Source organism: Lonchura striata, chromosome 6, assembly GCF_046129695.1.
Source record: "Lonchura striata isolate bLonStr1 chromosome 6, bLonStr1.mat, whole genome shotgun sequence".
Classification (NCBI taxonomy): domain Eukaryota; kingdom Metazoa; phylum Chordata; class Aves; order Passeriformes; family Estrildidae; genus Lonchura; species Lonchura striata.
In genome coordinates, this window is record NC_134608.1 from 16526796 (window position 1) to 16546969 (window position 20174).

Genomic DNA, 20174 nt, shown 5'->3' on the forward strand with positions numbered 1-20174 from the left:
AGGTGTTTACAAGATTTTTTTATGCAGAAGATTTCAGAAAATTTAAAGAATTCTCACCATACTCTTGTAAGTCAGTATTAAACACAAATAAAGACAGAACTGTGATATATTCGTACAGATTATATGTTCTCTCTTTATTATTTTCTCAGGTTCTGTCACTAATGAAAGCCATAAACATCACAAATAAATCCTGAATGTTAATTAATTTAGATAATTGTTAATGAATATTTAATATCTATAATTCTAATAATATAATAGCTAATTTCTATAACTGACAAGCTGCAGTGATGATTAATGAAATGGTATATACTTACACTGTCTTTGGTAGTAATGTCCAAGTGTTGGTCTAGTTGTATTTATTTAGGACTATTCATTCTCCCTGTGGTTTTAGCCCTATTGTCCTGCACCAGCCAGTGCACAGCAGAGCTGTGTCACTGCCATCACCCCACACTTCAACACCCTGGGGTGTGAAAGATGCCAGACCCCCTTTGCACCTCACTGTTCCAGACCCTCCTGGCACACACGCCATTCCCAACCTTCTTCCTCCTGCACATCCGCTGATAATCCCCACATGCCTCTAATGCCTTTGCCCATTAGTCACAGAAGTGTCTGACTTGAGAGCTCTGCTTCGAGGCCACCTATGCTGTGCAACAGACACTTGTAGTAGATTAGTACATTGGACTACCAAGTTTGATTTCAGCATCAATGTTTCCTTGCAGCAGAGCCTTCCATCACTTTCTTCAATGAGCTATGAGAAAAGAATCATTGTTCTTGTTTTGACCATCCCACCTACTTGCTGCTCCTCAGTTCTCATTTTGGAGGGGACATTAAACAACTGAACTTTGCTGACTTTATTCATCTTACAGATGTTTGCCAAATCCTGTCTCGAGTGTGGACCCAAATCCTATCGCTGGTGTCAACCAGAAGAGAGGTAACATACATGGGAAAAGAGGAGGCCAAGGCTGAGTGTAGAATCAGAAGAATTTCTATGTTGCTACTGAGCAAACCCATTCCACAACAATTTAGGTTGTTTTTCTAGGTAACAATAATACCAAAATCTCCAGTTTTGCATTTGGTCTACTTAGCTTTGCTTTTAGCTATAGAAGGGTTGCAAAGTGAGGACAGTGCACATTTTCCTCCCTAAATGCTTGGCCTGTTATTGCAGAGCTCATCTACAGAGCCTGGTGTCAGGTTCTCCCCTCTGCTTTGTTGGCTTCAAATGCAAAATGAAAGACACTAGAACCAGCTAAGATAATTAGTAAAATAATCTCTCGGATAATTGGATGTGCTCTCAATCTATTTATATTACTTACTTGCAACTTGCACCACAATCATTCCTATTCTGTGCAAGTCTTGAATTATTTGCATCTCTAAGACTATCATTGTCACAAACAGTGAAATGACTCATAAAATTTTATTTTAAAATTGGAAAACCAAACATATTTAAATTGCTGTCAGTACAATGGCTGATTCTAAATTACTGTCTTCAAAAAACTTACCTGCCTCCTGGTTTTTTCATGTTTCTGACATATTTTTACATTTATTACACTTTATTACATACAGATACATTGTCACTTTCACTAGCTTTTGTCCAGGAACCTGATCCTAAATTTACACAGGTCTAGTCCAGTCATCCCAGATGACTGCTCCAATTGAAGTACCAAGCTGCTGAGACACTGTGTGTGTAAGGATGAGTGTCCACCTACCTGTGTCCATGTGCCGCTGTCTTGTTCTGGCTCTGACAATGTGCCTTCTCCATCCCTTTTGGCTTTTCTCCCTTTTTACTCTCAATCCACCTATGTAGTTCTTATTTACACAAACTGGAAACAGCTTCAACAGTTTCCACACTCACCTCAGCATGTGCCTAAGGTAATGAGGAATTTATTTAAGTGAGAGTTTTGCAGCTGATAGTAATTTTTAGGTGATTAGGTAGAGATATAATAGAAAAATTGAAGTAATTTTTACCCTTCTGAGTTTCTGATGGATTTTCAAAACTTCCTGGAAACAAAGTTATGATGTGGATCTCATGCTTCCTGTGTCTCTGTCCATCACTTTCTCAAAAGACCAACAAATGTATGGGGCTAAGGGAAGCCTGTTGTAGTCTGAGCTATGGATGAAGTACTGGAAACCTTATTTAAAAAAATACTTGGGAGCAAAAATTAGGAATAGGAACTCTGCCATAGAAAAAGAAAAAAAAAATTCAGAACTCTTACTGAAATGTTACAAACACAGTCAACAGGCAAAATAATACATGCAAAAACATAAATATGTACTGCATAGGGACAGCCAGCACAATTCAGATGTCTTGGAGTTCCCCTTGCAGAAGGAGGGGAATTTTCACTGCTGGATGAATAAATGATGCAGACACGTTCTCTGTGTCAGCAGTGCTTTGAAATTCTTCAGTCTGATGATAATGAGGCCTACATATTTAGATAAAGAGTAGCATTTTCAGAGAAGCATACAGGAATTCAAAACAAATACAGACTTTGCATGACTGTGCAGTTGCAGAGAACTCCTGAAAGAAAGCTTTGCTTGGAAGACAAGGGTCTTTTCAGTACTGTGAAAATTAAGATGACAATAGGAGGTTGAAAGAAAAGAGATGACATTTTTGTTAAGGAGATTCATTATGTAGGAGGAAGAGTCCCAGATTCTTAACTGCTGGCCTTCACAGATTCATCTTTGTGGTTCAGGTACAAGAACAGAATTACTGCTTCTCAGGATCTGTGGCAGGATGTGAAAGTTGAGTGGCAGCATCTGAGATATGATTCAGAGGGTGTGGCTGCAAAAGAGTGCATGCTGCAGGAATCTGAGATTTTGGAGTGTGACAGATGGATGTGCAAAAAAATAAAGCTCCTCAGAGCAGTCCTTTCAGATCCATTTCAATGTCTTAAAATTTGTTAACCATGAGGACACCAGAATTATAGAATGTGGCATTAAAGCTACTTTTATTCCTGATGTTACATTCTTCCACAGTGTGCTAGTTTACAATCTGTCCAAAAAGCATATTATAGGATCTTACAGACCCAGAGCAGTATCAGAAGTTTGTGTTTGGTTGCTTGTTTATTATGCAGCCTTGCTTCTTTCAGAGCTGCCTTACTATTTATTCCCATAGATGTGACCCTGTGTTTGGCTGTATCCGAAAGGTCCTGTTAGGACCACAGCCTGACTGCCTGAGCTGCTTATCCATCAGGTCTTGAACAATCACTATTTACAGCTCAAAATTTTATGTGAAAGTGTCATTGCTTGCCTTAAATTACTGGGAGGCACTGATGAGCTCACAAACATTTGTAAAGCTGGAATAAGCCGGAAACAGCTGTCAGTAACCTTCCCAGCTGTCCCAGGCTAGGATATTCTTTCTACATCAGCACCTTCAGGAAGTGAAGCTTTCTGTTTCTGACCCTTATAGCCTCATCCATTTCTTGCCATTCTTCCAGGCTCTCTGAGTCATACACAGCTTTTATGCACAGAGATTTTACATTGACTTTCCAAACATTAAAAGAAATCCTAACTACCATCAGTCCTGCTCTTGATTTCTCACAATCATCTAGGATCATCTCCACAGATCAATAATTCCTTTTGAGCTATACCAGTCACCTCAAATGTGACCCATGCAATGTGAGCTTTCTTCACAGAATACAATTTTAACTTTCCAGAAAAATACCTGAGAACTATCCATGTATATCTGCTCCATTACGCTTATGAGCAACATTGTAATTTAACAATAAATTAAATTTTTCTTGCTAAAGCCACATCAGCTGCTACTGCTATAAGCCCATCTTTATTGCATTCTGTGTGAGCATTTATTGTCTGTGACTGATGTCAGATAAATCAGCCTACTATTACCTGGGTTCTCACTTGTTCAGTTTGAATACTAATAGTCAGTCTTCATGTCTTCCAGAATTTCTGCAATAATTTAAGCTTTATTAAAAGTTAATAATGTTTCATACTTCCTGAGATCACACACACAAGCCTCTTTAGGACTCTCAAATTCAAGTTTTTTAGGACTTGTATACTTGAATAAGTTTCTCTCTAAGAGAAATTGTTTAATATCCCTCTAAATAATGACTAGGAAAGAACTTAGTCATCATTGTATGATACAAATATATTGCACATTCTTTCAAGTATAAAATTTATTTATTAAACAATTCCATTTTTTTGGTAGCAATATCAACATTTTTAAAATCTTGATATAACAGGCCTATAAGAGTGTTAAGATTTAGGAAACATGAGCTGTTCCTAAAACTACCAACCATGCAAATTTATTGAAATCCTTATCCATTTTTTCTGTGCTTCATAACTTGTAATGATTGCTAGGTTTGCTTTTTGTCTACTGTATGTATTTATTTTAAACTGCTTTGTTTTCTTCCCCACTAAACTAGAAATATATTTTTTCTGAATCTCCCCTCTTCTTGATCACAATATTCTGACTCCTGTACAGACATCTTCTTTATAGCCTCCCCCTATTATGATAATTTTTCCATTTAATTTTTTCTTTGCACTCAGTCATTCATTTTCCACAGGTTTTTGGGGCACAAGTCAGAATACATGCCTTGGGAACAAGAAGACATAGAGAGTGTCTGCGTGTGTGTAGTATGGATTGTAACCTTGTTTGCACATACTGAGTATAGCCAGATCTATATACTCAAGCAAGTACAGACTTTCATTCTAGCAATAATCTTCACCATAATAAAGTATATAATAATAAAGTATGAATTATACTTTATTTATACTCTATTTATACATAATAAAGTATGAAGTTGTTAGTTTCCCTAACATTTTTTTTTCTTTTAGAAAATAGTTAGCTAAGAGTTTTAGGAACTCTAATAATGCCTTAGTATATAGAACCAAATTTATATGTGTGACCTGAAGTTATTCACAATAACAATGCAATTTTCTTTCCCAAAATTATTACTAGACACTGAAAAAAAAAGTTATCTTGTTCTTTATTCTTGACTGCTGTGCAAGAATATGGTAATCCCATATTTACTATGGTAAACCCAGTTTAGGCTTATTCCTATTGCATTGATCTATGTATAGTTACTTTCCTAGGAATATGAAAGTTTAAAACAGTATTCAACATTCCATTTCATCATTTATTACTTGGTTCCTGATGGGCAAAAGTTTCTGTCAGGGCTAGGTCCTTTATTATTTCTGGGAACTAAAAAGGTTAAACATTTAAACTCAGTGTTAATAACAGCCTCTCCTCATGCCTGAAGATATTTCCTTCTAGACACAAACTTTCAAACGAGTAGAAATGGAGAGAAGGCATTGAGGTGTGACCTGACAGACTTGCTTTCAAACTCATTATTCCAAGAAAAATAAACAGAATGTTTCTTTCTTTCCCAGCTAATTTCCAGCATGGGAAGTTGCTCTCAATGCCCAACCTTTTTTTCTGGAATGACTGGGGTAGAAATGTTAGGAAAAATAAAACTCCCTTGCCAAATATAATGAGAACTGGGTTAAAACCTGACAAGTAGGCACTATTGTCGGATCGAGCATTGTTCAGTTGTTCAAGATAACTCAAGGCCCATTAAAAGAAGCTGAGCCCAAAATTTGCATTAAGCAAACCATGCAAACTGAAATCTGATTAAGTTCTTGTTTTCAATTCACAAAAAAACAAAAAATTAAAAAAAAAAACTGCAGTGAGCAGTGCGGTCTTTACTTAATCTGATGGCCACAAGAGGGTACAATTTGTAAATGGTACGTTAATATAACAGTCCTACAAGAGTTTTCTCTAAGTGACATCAATCTTTTCTGAAGTCACAAAAATCCATCTCCAGGTTGGCCTGAGGGAGATTTTGGCACAGCACCTGCCCAGATACAGCTCCTTGAGAGCTGCCCAGGAACAGCCCCTCAGGAGCTGCCCAGGCCTGTGCGCGTGCTGTGCGGTGCTCCCCTTCAGCCAGGCCCACAAGCCACAGCTCCCGGACACCTGAATCTCTTCAAACCTGTCGCTGCTTTGGCCAAGAACACCGCGCTGAGAACAAGCACAGCGCGCCTTCAGCGATGTCCTTAGGCACCCAAACAACCCTCTCAAAGGTTCTTGTATTCTTAACCAGCCCTTGGGCATCAGAGCAAAGGCCAAATGGCTGTGTCTGGGCACTTCAGGAACCACAGAATATTCTGATTTGGAAGGGACCCATCAGGATCATCAAATCCAAGTCCTGGCCCTGCACAGGCCACCCCAAGAGCCACAGCATGTGCCTGAGAGCATTGTCCAACGCTCAAGCTCTGCCAGGCTGCTGCTGTGACCCTGGGATCTTGCTCAGGAAGCTGCCTATCAATCCTGCTGGCATTGTCTTTCAACAGGCCAAGCAAAATAGAAGATGGACAAAGGAAAACAGGACTTGACTAGAGGATTCCTTGTGATACATAATTAATCCTGGTGAAAGCTGCAAATGTGTTGTTTGGGCTCAAACCACCCTCAATACAACTCACTTTGATAAACGAGTATCAGGACTTACTCAAAGGCATAAAATAATAGAGTACATATTGCAGTGAGCTCCCATGTACAGTGACTATCTATAAGGTAGTGTGAAATGGACTCTTCTGCAGTGGCGCTGCCGGGTCCCAAATGCACCAGCGTTTTCACATATTTTAGGGAAATCTGTCAAACATATGCTCAGATATTGGCAGCAGCCGTCAAGCCTCGACAGCTTCTGATATTGGAATTCTTTTATCCCATCTATGACTGCGGAGATCCAACAGATATTCACCAAAAGCCGTTTAACTTTGGGATCACTCGGCAAGATGTGACAGGAGAGAAAAAAAAAAAAAAAAAAAAAAAAAAAAAAAAAAAAAAAAAAAAAAAGTCTAAGAAAACGTCAACTCCGGGGCCCGCCGCGCCAGCCCCGGACCCGCGGTAACGGCGCTGCCACGGCCGCATGCGCGTCCTCCGCGCGGGGCCGCTGGCCCTTTAAATGCCGGCGGGCGGCCCGTGCTGCCGCTGGCTGGGAGACCCCGCGCCTCCAGTGAGAGGTGAAACCAAGATGGCGGCCGCGCACTGACTGAGGCGGAGCCGGAGGGAGCCGGGCCGCACCAGCCGCTGCCGATCGCCCCCTCCCTCCGCAGGGCACAGCGTTTCTCTGCTGGCCGGGCCGCCGAACGCCTGGAAGCGCAGCCACATCTCAAGGCGCGCTGGGGAGTCGGGACTGAGCCGCCGCAGCACCAGGAGGAGGAGGAGGAGGAGGAAGAAGAACATGGCGGCGGAGTCAGGCTGGGAGTGAAGCCGCCGCCTGCGACCGGAGCCCATGGGGAAGACGGGGCGCTGAGCTCGGCTGGCCGTTCACCCTGTCCCCGGACGGGCAGTGTCCGCAGGCCCGGGCAGCCCGGGCGGGAAGGAGGGCGGCTCCTTGGAGCCCCGCGCTGACGGACGGCGAGCGAGGGGCTTCGGGCCTGGGCTGCTGCTGCACAATAGAGCCGGGCTACAGGCCGGGGCGAGCGGCCCCGCTCCCGGCTGCGTCCCTTCCTCTGATTCCCTCCGGCCTCACCAGCTTCCCCCCTGTTTTCCTCGGCAGGGCTCCGGCTTCCAGGAGCGCCTGCTCCTGTCACGCTGGGCCGGCTGCAGCCCGCCGCCGCTTCCACTACCGTGGATCCCCTTCTCCTCCGGAGTCCCTCCTTCGCCGCCTCTCCTGCCTGCCCTTCGCCCTGCAAAGAGCCTCTCTCCTCTCTGCGGCTCTCCCTGCCTAGGTTTACTCGCCTTTTGTGCAGCGCCTGACTGTACCTGAAGGAGCAGCTCCCCTTTTCACATCTTCACCTCTTGTTTCTCCCTCTTCCCCAATCCTCTTGTTACCCTCGATAATGAGGATCCCGTTGGGGCACTGAAGAGGAGTAAGAAGAGCTTGCTTGGCGTGCCCGTGTGGGGCTGCTGCCTTCTTTTCCGCTCGCCTCCCCTGAGGGGGGCCTGGCCCCCGAGCAGCCTTGTGCTCCTCCAGCGGTTGCCAGCCAGAGTGGTGGCTGCGGTGCGGCAGGCGGCAGGATGACGGACACCCGGCGGAGGGTGAAGGTGTACACGCTAAATGAGGACCGCCAGTGGGATGATCGAGGCACGGGGCATGTGTCCTCTTGCTACGTGGAGAGGCTCAAGGGCATGTCCCTGCTAGTCAGGGCAGAGAGTGATGGTAAGTGTACGGCTGAAGGTACAGTCTTTCCTCGTCCTGCCCAGGAAAGGAACTGGGTGTAGCTTTGTGTTTGTAGCGTTAATGTTTTGCTGCATAATTCAAATGGTATTCCTAAAAGCAGGCAGGCACTAACCAGGGTTCATTCGTGCTAGGCCAAGTGAAAGAAACAGGAGATTGCCATCAAGTGTAAGCATAGTAGGCACTTAGTGCGTACACAGTGTTGCATGCAAAATGCGTTCGAGTCTCCTTGTAAATCTTGCATGGGTTTGGATATCTACTGGTCTGGTTTCAAAACTGATCCCTGGATCTTGCTGGAAGTGATCCTCTCATGAAAGTTGTTCAAAACTTAGATCTTGGGTTTTAGTATTTGTTTTTAAAAGATCGTTGGATGGCTAATACCCTTTTGTGTCCACTTGCCCTTTTGGTAGCTTTTAGAATTATGTAAGACATTCTAACAGCTATCAACGGTTTTCAAAGTACAGTTATGGTAGTAAAGGCAATACAAGGGGCAGAACAGCATTTTCAGTGATGCCTTTTTTTTTTTTTTTAATGGGATGGGAGTACTCAGTCCTTCAGCAATTGGTTTCTGGTAGCATATGTCAGGAGTATATGTTAAGAGTAATATAGCCCTGTAGCTACATGTTTGGGCTAGTCTTGACTATTGGTTAAGTGAGTTCATGACTGCTGTGATCAGAGATTTAGAATGTGTACTTCACAGTATCAGCCTTGTACCGTTTTGCTTTTGAAGTCTGTCAATGCATGACTTACTACTTCATTAGATGTATAGCTACTGTATTTAGTGACATGTAGATCTAGTTATGCTTTTGACTGTCAACAGACCTTGTAATTTTATTTATTAAGCTTTTTTATTGTAGGAAGTCGGATGAGAAGCAACTTGAGAATCATTAATCCTTACTTTTTGGGAAAGTTCTGATAAACTGTACAATATGTAATGCTTACAGCAAAGATCATAAACTGATATGGAAAAATCAGTCATCTAAGCAGGATTTTGATAATTGGGTGTCTGATAAGCTCTCGGATCTCACAGATTTTTGATTATACTTTAACAGGTTACACTGGCACCTGATTTTTATTTATTTTACAGCAAGGAAGATACATTTAAATCTTGAGCAGCTTCATATAGCAAGAGAAAGCATTCAAAATGGAAATAAATTTAATTTAATTTCAACATGTGGAGGGAATTAAAAAATTTATCACTAATTTTCTTTGCTAATTTTTACAGTATGTGTTGTTGTAGATACTGTCCTGGCTGTTGGGGACATGTTTAAAAACTGTTCTCTCCTATATATTAAAAATTTTCTGTTTTTTAAAAAAAATTTTAAAAATTCTTTTTTAGAAAAGAAATCGAAAGACCTGCAGCTCCTAACCTCCTTGTAAAGAAATAGCTAATTTGAACTAAAATCCATTTATTAACTTTTAGTGGGATATGTGTGCTTCAGTCTCATTAAAACCTGAGTTGCACTGTTGGTGCCAGCTCTCTTGTAAATAAATGAGCATCTGTAAGAGGGAAGATACAGACTGGTACTAAAAACTAAAATTAAGTCATTGCTTTAGCTGGCATAGCTAAGATACTCTAATCAAAGCAGGAAATGTCTCAAACTTACTAATTGCACCAAATACACAGATATTTATTTGGTAGGATATACACTTTAGACCTCTCTCTACTGCATACTTTCTACTTCAAAGTATTGAATAATACAGTTAAAATTCTTTATATAGTAGGTAATATCAGTCCTGAGTAAATGTCCACTCTAGTAATAGGCTAGCTTTTCTAACTTGCTTGTGTAGACACCTCATAAAATTTGATTTATATTTTGTTTACTCCCACTGTTGTTTGTGGGCTAATTTTGAAGGCAGATAGTCATTTCTACATGTGAGCAAATTATTTGGAAAAAGGTAATGCCATACCTGTGCTTTACATAGTGTGCAATTTGTGTTTCCTTGCATGCTTTTTTAACTAAATGCAATAGTTGATTGTGATTTTTAACTTTTTCCCAGTTAACCAAGACATAAAAGTAGTATGAACTGAGTAGTAGAAACTGACCTATACACCATTTGTCACCATGTTGCCATTGCATTCTTGTATTGTCTTTCTTTGTCAGCTCCTCCTCTTTCCACAATGAAATTTCTTCCTTCCTGCATTTCTAAACCAGCTTTTCCTAGCCTTTGAGCTGAGATTCATCCTGTGCACACTGGCATATTCTTACTGATTTACTCCAGGAAGCTGACAGAAAACCTCGGGATCTGCCTGAAGGTGAAGGCTCCATTTCCTGAGCAGTTTCCTTATGTGTGTGGGAAATTCCCACTCCTGTTAAAGGGCCAGTTTGGCTATGCACAGATCAACAGCAGAATTGCCAGTGGTTTCTTTGGCTGACCATGTGGGCTAGCACGTGGTTCAGTCTTTGGATTTTGCAGCTGTGACTTGGTGTAGTAGGCTGCTTTACAAGTGGTTGAGATTTTATTGCATAGTCAGGCTGTTCAGATAAGGGAAGTACAATCAGTGTGCCACATCCAATGTAAGCTGTCCTTTGGAATTGGAGGAATAAGAACTGAGTAAAAGGAGTTTTTATCTGTAGCAGTGATTTTTTTAAACTTGTGTGTGCTGGTGCTTAACACAATCATAAAAGAAAATCATTTAGAGTAGATGAGTGAGTTGTGTTGTTAGCTGCATGTCTAATGTTGCCAGGCACTAAACTGTTAAGAGTCATTGCAGACAATCTGGAATAATCAATTTTAGAACAGAAATACCATAAACTGCTTTCATATCAGGTATGTTATGCTTTGAAGCATGAAATTGTAATTTTTTTTTTACACTATAATAGGTATTCACTTTTTATTTAAAACCCTGAAAAGTTTCTCTGTGTGATTCCTAGTTGTAATGTATCCTACTTGAATTGTAGCAGAGCAAGTGTGAAATATTTTCTTACAAATTATCACCTACCGTGTGAGTCTGTGTGTAATCAAAAGCCTTTGATTTCTTACTCATTTCTGACATGGTATTTTAGCCTACTGTGGCCAGCCTTATTCTTAAAGTGTCTGTGCTTCTTGGGGTTTACTGGATGGTTTCAGATCACCTTGTTTTTGTTCTGAGCCCAGATGTCTGAAGTGACAGTTTCTGTTCAAGTAATTTTTGTTAATTTGAAAGCTTAAACCTTTTATTAAAACTTACTTGTCCTGTATCTAAAGTTTTTGACAAGTGAAAGTTAACCCCTCCACTGCAGGCCATATTTGTGAGCTCCCTTTTAGGAACTCTCATCATTTTCATTCAGAAGTTGTAGTTTGCTGCTTCTGAAGTGTGTATGTTAATGACTTCTGCCACAGGGCAAGCACCTATCCTTGCTGTTTCTGTAGTGCAGGTATCAGTAAACCTGTACAACTGGCAGGCTTAGACAAAACTTGGCTTAATTTTTTTTTACCTTGTTCAAACTAAAGCGACTGATTTTATTGCCTTTTTTTTTAGGTAAGCAACACAGTATTTATCTTGTATCAAAGTGGGAAAAAGCTTGGGGGAAGATGACTTGGGGTTTTTTTTGTTTCTTTTCTCCTGGTTCTCCCCTTTCCTTAATATTTGGGTTTGGCCCTCCAGAAGTGTCTTAGACTCAGGAATATTCTCTTGAATTTGTAGAACACTTTCTCGGGCCTCAATTTCTTGAGTTTGAGGATTAGTTTCTGTGATTGGGTTGCAGCAGAACTAATTGCAGAACTTAAACCTCTGTGTGCATCTTGCAAGAAACAGCTCTTGAATTGAAACTTTCGTTTAAATGTAAACATGTTTATAGTGGTATGGGGTAATGAGCAGCACTTTTTCTTTTCTGCTTTTGAGGAAGACTCCATGTAACAGTTTTGGTGGGAGAGCAGCAGTGTGCCAGATTAACTGGTCTCTTCCATATGCATATTTGTAAACAAAGCTGCAAATTTCCTGTTCAAGACTGTTGAATTGGGATATTTGATGTCTCCAAATATAATTGAAAATAGCATCAAATATCTCTTTTTTAATATGTAATTTCTTTTGAGCAAGTCTTTCCCTATACCCACATTGCTTCTGCATCACAGAATGATGTTTTCTACTAACAAAACTCCCAGCTGTGCTGTTCTGCATTACAGTGACAGGTAATAGAACTCTGCAAGTCAGTTTTCTTTTTTATAGGTGGTTTCAGATATTATTTTTTTGCTCCAGTGTTTTTCAGTTACCTTTACAAATTTGTTAAAGGGTGTAATTTAAAAAAATAATTAGATATGCATAATTTTGGAGCATTTGCTTAAAACATAGCCTGCATTAAAGTGAGTTTTCAGCTCTTACCTAACTTTGAATGGTGTCATTGGGTCAATGAAGATGAAATTTTGTTGGTGTATTTTTATGAAGTAAACTAGATAGTCTTAAGATTTTCTAGGATACCTCCAGTGAAAAAATACCTACATAGAAAGTAATGCTTCTGACAAAAGCATCTCAAGTGATAATGACTTTGAATGCAGGTTTATTTGTGGTGCGTTATGTTTCTGTAACCTTTTTTCTAAAGAATACATCTGTGTTTCAGATGTCTGTTACTGCTGCCTGGTTTCCACATGCAAGTAACAAAGACCTAACATTAGCTCATACCAGGAAGGGGCCTGATCCTGTAAAATTTAGTATAGAAAATAAACTCACTGAACTAACCTAGTAGATTAGCCACTGATATTTGACTTGTTGAATCATTTTTGGAGAACTTATTGCACAGAGGGAGCATCATATTTTCCAGAAGGATAGATTTGGGGCAGGTATTAATTCTAGAGCACAATTTACCTTTCAGTATGTTTCTATCTCCAGATCAATATTTTTCTTGTTATTGTCCAAAATGGTGAGGAATAAGTTGAATCATGTGGTAGTGAGAAACAACTCAAGCCTTAAAAAGCTTGATTTGTCTTTCCTGCAAGCATCAAGTTTTGTAGAGAAGAAGAAATGCTCTTTTTTGATAAGTCTAGTAAAGAAGTCATTCTCTGTTGTCTGCTTCTAGCATGGAAGATTAAGTGTCTGCATTCAATTGTTTTCAATTTTTTTAAATAGTATTTTGTCAAACATGACATTTAAGTTATGTATGATATTCTTCTAATGTTGAGATTTACATGTCCGTAGGTCTGTGTTCAGCCATTAAAATATGATGTTGAAATTATCAACTACTTTTGATTCCTAGAAGATTTTAGTTCATACTTGCTGATATTAAATATTTCTAGACAGTAAAGACTTTCTAGAAGTTTGTCTGCCAATTTTTTTACACAAATAATATTTTAAATCTTTATGTAGTAGAAGCTGGGACTTGGAAAGCATGACTGACTCTGCGTATCTGATGATTGTAAAAAGGAAATGCTCAGTTTAGGTGTAATTTAGGCATAGTCTAAATTCAAAGTTTGAGACAATGGCCAAAGGATGAGCAATGGATTGGATTCATCTGTAAACCTCATCTTAGATGTTTTCCTTCTCTGTCCTGCTCTATGGTTTTTGATTTATTTTTTTTTTTTTCTTTAGTTATGCACTTACTCTTAAGCAAATAAGCTGCTTTGGTAACAGAGCTGATGTGTGTCAGAAAACTGAAAAAAAACTCAAAAAAACCTGAATAGTATATTTGGGCTTGAGGCAAGAGAGCTTTTTCTGTGTGTCGTGTTTTCCCTTGAGTGGTATTTATTTCAGTTTTGTTGTTGAATTTTATTGAGTTTGTAAACAGCTTTTACTCCAAGAGCAGTTGAGACAGGGTGATAACTTCTCAAGCCAACTTCATTAGTGAAAGCTGCCTCCTGTAGAGCAAAAGACTTAGAAATTGGGAACTAGCAGCTTTCACAGGTACATTAATTTGAAAAAAATACTTAATTGTATTTGATGATCACATACATAGTAAGCTAGTGGATATAAAATTCATTGGTAAAGCTTCTAAATTCATCAAGTAGTAACCTTTCTTATCAGGCAGAATGTTCTGATATTCTGTAATTCTTTAATGATACACCACTCTTACAGCAAATGAAGTTCTGTGATCTGGTTCTTCAGTCTCTTGCCTCACATCCCCCAACCTAACATCTTAATCAGTATCAGACAGGGGGATCGAGTGCACCCTCAGCAGTTTTGCAGGTGGCACCAAGCTGCAGTGGTGTGGTTGGCATGCCTGAGGGACCAGATTCCATCTGCGTGGACCTGCACAAGGCCGAGAAGGGGGCCCTTGGGAACCTCAGGACGTGCCAGGTGCTGCACCTGGGTCAGGGCAGCCCCTGGTACCAGTCCAGGCTAGGGAATGAGCAGATGGAGAGCAGCCCAGATTTTTGTAATACATTTGCCTTAGAACTATAGTGATGAAACTGAGAAGTTAACACTTTACATAAAGTTTGGACATATCTTAAAGCCTAAATTTAACCAGATAAGTAAATGGAGAAATGCCCCTTAAAGGGATATTTGCAGCTTTAAGTTTTACTTATATGATTAACAATGCAAGTTAATTTATCAGTGTTATTGTGTAAGCTGAGTGGAGCTCTGCAGGTAGGTAAATTTAAGTCATGCACTGGCATTAGTGCAGCTGAGTAGCAAGGTGGATGAGGGAAATGATTGGTCCAAGAATAAAATCAGTTTTAAAAGTTGGTTTTGCATAGATCAACACTTCAGATTGTTTAACTTGACACAAGAATACTAACACGCAAAAGGAAGGGAAAGAAGACACAGGCATGAGAATGGAGTTGCTGTTCTGTGTCTTATATCAGTAAAACCTGCTGTGAAACAATGCACTGAGTTTGTGTGAAATTTTCTGGTATTAGCAGTCACAGTGGTTACTGCTGTAAGCATTAGTTTCTAGATAATGCTTCCCAGGAAAATAAGTGTTTTAGCTAACCTTTAAGAACAAATACCACACAATTAGAATTTTCACTCAAAACAACCATAAGTAATCTCTGGAATGCAGTTGTGATGCTTTTGGTGTGCTGACTTGCAGACTTTATCATGTCTAAAATTTTTTCTGTGGAAAAGTCATTACTCAGAGTAAGAAACATTTAAAATTCAGTCTTCAGAGCATTTTTCTGTACTGTGTGAACAATATCTCTTGGGGTTAAGAGGCATATTGTTGCTCAAGAAAAGAGTGATCAGAAAATTTATGTGGCGGGTAAAATTTTAGTGCATGTATAAATAAGTGGAATTGTTTTTTTCTAGGCTCTCTTCTTTTGGAGTCCAAAATTAATCCGAACACTGCGTACCAGAAGCAACAGGTAAACATACTTTTCTTTTCCTCATGTTTAAAGGCAGGGTCTTTAACAGTATGCAACCAACAGTGTAGCAGTATAGTATTTTTTTGCCTCTGTTGCAAATGATATTTTATGTTCTTGTGCCAAAAACAGACAAAATAGTTTGTACCCTTTTTGTGCATTACATGCTCATGTGTTATTTCTCTGTATTTTTGATGAAGTTATACAGATAAATTACCTTTTGTTATGCACCAGAAATCGGTTTGGGAGAGGCAGTCCAAACGTTTTTAGGAAAATCACAAAGTAGCAGAGGTTCTTGAGGGTTATAGTATCTGAAACCTAGTATCATCTGACTTTTTTTTTCTTTATATTTCAGATGCTTTTTAAATGTATTTTTATTCAGAAGGCTTTAAATTTATGTACATTTTAACCTTTGTTTATTTTTTACTTAGGAGGTAGGTATGGGTTACTACTGCTCCAAAGCATTCTGTGTACATAAAAGCAGCTTTTCACCTTTAGTTTGCACATTGCTTCAATTATTTAAACAATACATTGGGAGCCCCTGAAGAATGCACCTGAGATGGGTGAGAAGTGAACTGTGTAGGCTTTGTACTTTATTTGCCATGCTTCTTTCACAGATGCTGGGAATTGCCTTTACAGGTTTAGAAATATTGAACTAGATTGTATTTTGCTGCCTGTCTGGTCAGCTCAGACTTGTAAAAATCTTGTCAGATTTAATGTATTAAAACATTCTTCAGTCTTTCACCTTTAATAGTTCATCACAGGCATACTGGACATGCTGTTATTTTGTTCACAGGTGGTCCCAGTAGTTGTGTCACTGCAGGTGTTTGTAGAATTGTATTTTGAACTGAATGGGGAGAACCAGTATGGGCTAAAAATACCCTTCCTTGAAAAATTTAACCTGTATCTCTCTTGATATATTAATAACACACTGTATAAGCAGCTGATACTGAGCAACTGATAAGGGCAGTGTGGGTCTGGAGAATCAATTCCAGGGAGTAAGGACACCACCACCAAAAATGCTAAGCAGACTAAGTTTTAGCTGTAATCCTGACCAGCTTGAGGTCATGGTTCTATGATACAGTAACTTGAACTTTAATACTCCTGAAGTGACAACTGAATATTTCACAGCTCTACTGCATAAAGTGCTGATCTGGTGTAAACTTGCTTTGCTGACTTAAATTGATTAAAAGAGCACTGGAGGGGTGAGTTTTGTATCAACAGGCTTTGTGCCACATCAGACATGAAACCTACTTCAAGGAGGCATAAAATTGCAAGATTGGTGCAAACAACCACACGTGCTGGTCAGTGTAGCAGCATTTCCTGCTCCAGGTCTGACATGCATTTTAAGCTAGTGATGCATCAATCATACTGGTCATTGTGAAAATATGGTTAGAGAAATAAAAATAATTAACATTAATCTGTCCCATTAGAGCAGCGCTATATGTACATTCTCTGTGCTGGAGAAGGAAAAGTGCTGTTTTTAAAGCTTTCAAATGCTGCGCAGACAGAACTTTATATTTGCAGATGGATTGTTCGTATTTAACCAAATATGAACCAGTTTCTAATATAAATTGAATATGGGGCTCCACTCCAAGCCTTAGAAATACCAAATGTTTATTGGTGTGTGTGTATTAAATCTGCTCTGTAGCCTGGTTATCCTTTCCCTTAGTAAAAGGTAAGTTCAGAGTTTAAACCTGATTCCATATGAGTTAAGCTTGGAGCTTAGCAGCTGAAAGAATAGGTTTTTTTCCAGCTCTGCTCCTAGAACTCTGAACAGCTTAAACTTACTAAACCACAAGAAAATCAGCTTGGTACTTTAAATTCTTTTTCAAAAGCTGGTAGCTCTCTATGCTGGCAGAACTTTCAAACCATCTTACACAAGATCCGTTTGTGGAACTGAGATGGAAGAGTGAGTGAGATCTTTCTTTTTGACTGCAGAAGGTCACTTAGGTCACCTCACTACTAGTGAAATTGCAGCCTGAGATAAAAGACTTGCTTTTGAGCTTGCCTGCTGTTGTTAGTTGCACATAGAAAATTTCAAGAAAATTCTCCCAGAAATCTAAGGCTTTAAACTTCAAAGTAGCTGTGTAGTGTTGTGATCTTACCAGGCTTTTATCTCAGAATTTTATTGTGAGGATGAACCTATTTTAAGGGGTACATAGTGATTTATTGAAAAAATACGGATATTGATCTAGTACCGATATCCAACTGCGACGCACAAAAACTCTCTAACAGTTTAAAGTTAGAAAGTGTGTGTTTATTCGACGCCGGGCAGCGTGTGGGACACACCGCACCTTCTAGGTGATTACAGAGTCTTTTTATCCATACAAGTATTGAATACACAAAGTACAAATACATATTCATAGTTTTGGTGCATCCCATTCCCCGCTTCGTATGCTAATTACTCCAAAAACTATTAAGCATGCGTAGTTTGTTCCTTGAAATGGGTCGGTGGTCCGTTTCATGGGGAGGGTTCTCAAAATGAGGAAGTAAATGAAGTCTTCCTCATTCTGACCTTTCTACCTTTTCAGTGCAAATATGACAAATGAACTCTTGGTAGAACTCCCATTCCTTGTTTTCAATTGGTTTCAGAACAGAGGAGGCCTACAATTGTCTTATGTTCCTAAAAGCTATTTGTCAGTTTCTATATTCTTCATTATAAACCCAGCTAACTAAACACTGTGCTGACAAGCAATCAATTATTAGTTAACTACTAACTCCTTACTTCATCAAGGCCTACTCATTTATTATTATTATTTTAATTAACTATAGTAAGGCTTATTTCTAACTAAAATCTTAGCTCCTCTAAAATCTCTAAATTCCTTAAAGTTTATGTTTCAATAGTAGTATCCATTTCTACTGTGACACAACATGCAACTTCTGGATATCTGATTGAATAAATGGATGGGTTCTGACTTTTGTCTAGGCTGATATGAGGCTTGTAAGAAGAAGCAGTCTTATTGGACTGACTGAAACAATCTGTGGTTGGAAGCAAGAAGAGATAATATGTATTAAGGTCTTGGGGGAGCCTTGCTATGCCAGTTGCTTTGGATCCTTCAACAAAAGAAGCTTATAGATACCTTAGTGCTAAACAGTGAAGTCCTTCCACTGTTGAAAGAACCTTCTGCCTATGCTGATCTGCTAGTGCGAGTGTGAAGTAGATGGTCTTAGTAATTATTGATATCACAAATTATGTAATCTCATGGTTTACATATGTGTGTTTTAATAACTGCATAGCTTAGATAATTTATCAAAATACTCGTGTGAAGACCTGAGGACAAGTTTGCCTTGCTGCCTCTGTTCCCTTGGAAACTAAAGCCAACAAAACAAAAAAAAAAAAACCGCAACAAAACCTGTGAAGCTGAGTTTGTTAGTATGATTTTGTCCCAGTTGTCTGCTTTATATTTCTTGGTGTTGAGTGTTGAAAGTAGTGACTGCCTTTTGTGGTAGTAAATACAACTTTCTGCCTTTGGAGAGAAAGATTACTTGGGAGATCTTGAGTCCTGCTCAGGGAGTCATTTTTGTACATCAACCTGAGATACTTCAGTTTGTACAGTCTACTTCTCAGTCTTCCCAGATTTACCTGCCATCTGGAGGTTTGAAATAATTCATTAAAGCATGAAATTCGTAGACCATCTTTTTACTACCTTTTCAGTAGTCAAATTAATTAGTCTGTCACAATTAAGAGCTGTTTTCTGCAAAAAGAGAGATAGGTTTATGTATCTGATTCTGCAACATAGAATTGCTACCAGTGGAAGTTCATTGTTGCTCTGAACCATGCACTTCCTGTCAAACTCATCACTGTTTATACAAGAACTAGAAGAAAGTAAGGCATGTGATGGAGAAAAGCTAGACAGAAAACAACTTGAGGAACTAATGTCCTGTGGCTCAAAAAAAGGACTTAATATTTCTTATGTTAAAGTAGTATTTCTAGGCAGAAACTTCTTCAGAAAAAGCAAAATATGCACAGTACAGCCACATGAGCACCTGATTTATATTTTTGTTTCCAGCTCTGTGTTTTGTTGGCATTTTTATTTTAAAATGTTACAATAATGGTCCTATAACTTTGCCATGGAATATTACTGGATTTAATTACTGGGTAAGTAGTAGCATTCACCTTAAAAGCGAATTTTGTTTAGTAAGTGGAATTTCATTATACAAAGCAATGCTGGGTCACACATGGAAAACTTAGTTTTTTGTTCTGTTGTTGGTTATTTTCTTAATATTCTAGTAAAGGCAGAAGATATTTAATTGTGGGTTGGGGGGGTTTAAGGCATTGAAATTTCAGAATGTTAGTTACAAAGATGATGTTCTTAAACACGTGATATTCAAAAAATAAATAAACATGTGATATTCAGAAAATAAATAATTGCACTAGTATATTAGAATAACACCTTTTCCTATAGCAGTCCTAAATGATTAAAAACCCCTCTATACACCTAGTATTTACCTAGGGAGAAACCTGATAGGGGTGTGGACTGGGCTAGAGCTTTTCAGTATAGTTTGGCAATGCTTTAGAAATAGAACAGTAAATACTTGTATCCTCAGCTTTTTTAGATACATCCACATGCATCCTGTAACAGAGCGATGAAGTATGTATTGCATCCCTTTCTGTACCTGATACAAGAGTTATTTACAGCTTCCACCTACAGAGTCTTGCCTCTGTCCTAGAGTTATCTTGTGTCCTTTGCATTTGAAGTCTCTTTTCCAGTTCCTCACAAGAATAAAAAGCTAAAATTCATCCAGAGTACTAACTGCTAGCTATGTAACTTGAAGGTGGCCATCCTTGAATAACAGAGTGCAGACTTGGTAATTAAAAAT

At 39.1% G+C, this 20174-nt stretch overlaps 1 protein-coding gene across 1 annotated transcript in view; it reads left to right on the top strand.

Annotated features, from left to right (window-relative positions):
- Window positions 1-6967: 6967 nt before the first annotated feature.
- The window catches only part of PPP4R3A (protein phosphatase 4 regulatory subunit 3A), a 41372-nt gene continuing 28165 nt past the window's right edge, over window positions 6968-20174 (top strand). The window contains exons 1-2 of the mRNA XM_021531945.3: window positions 6968-8120; window positions 15298-15353. Coding sequence (XP_021387620.1) covers window positions 7979-8120; window positions 15298-15353 — 198 coding nt within the window. The 5' untranslated portion in view covers window positions 6968-7978. The remainder of the gene's footprint in view (window positions 8121-15297; window positions 15354-20174) is intronic.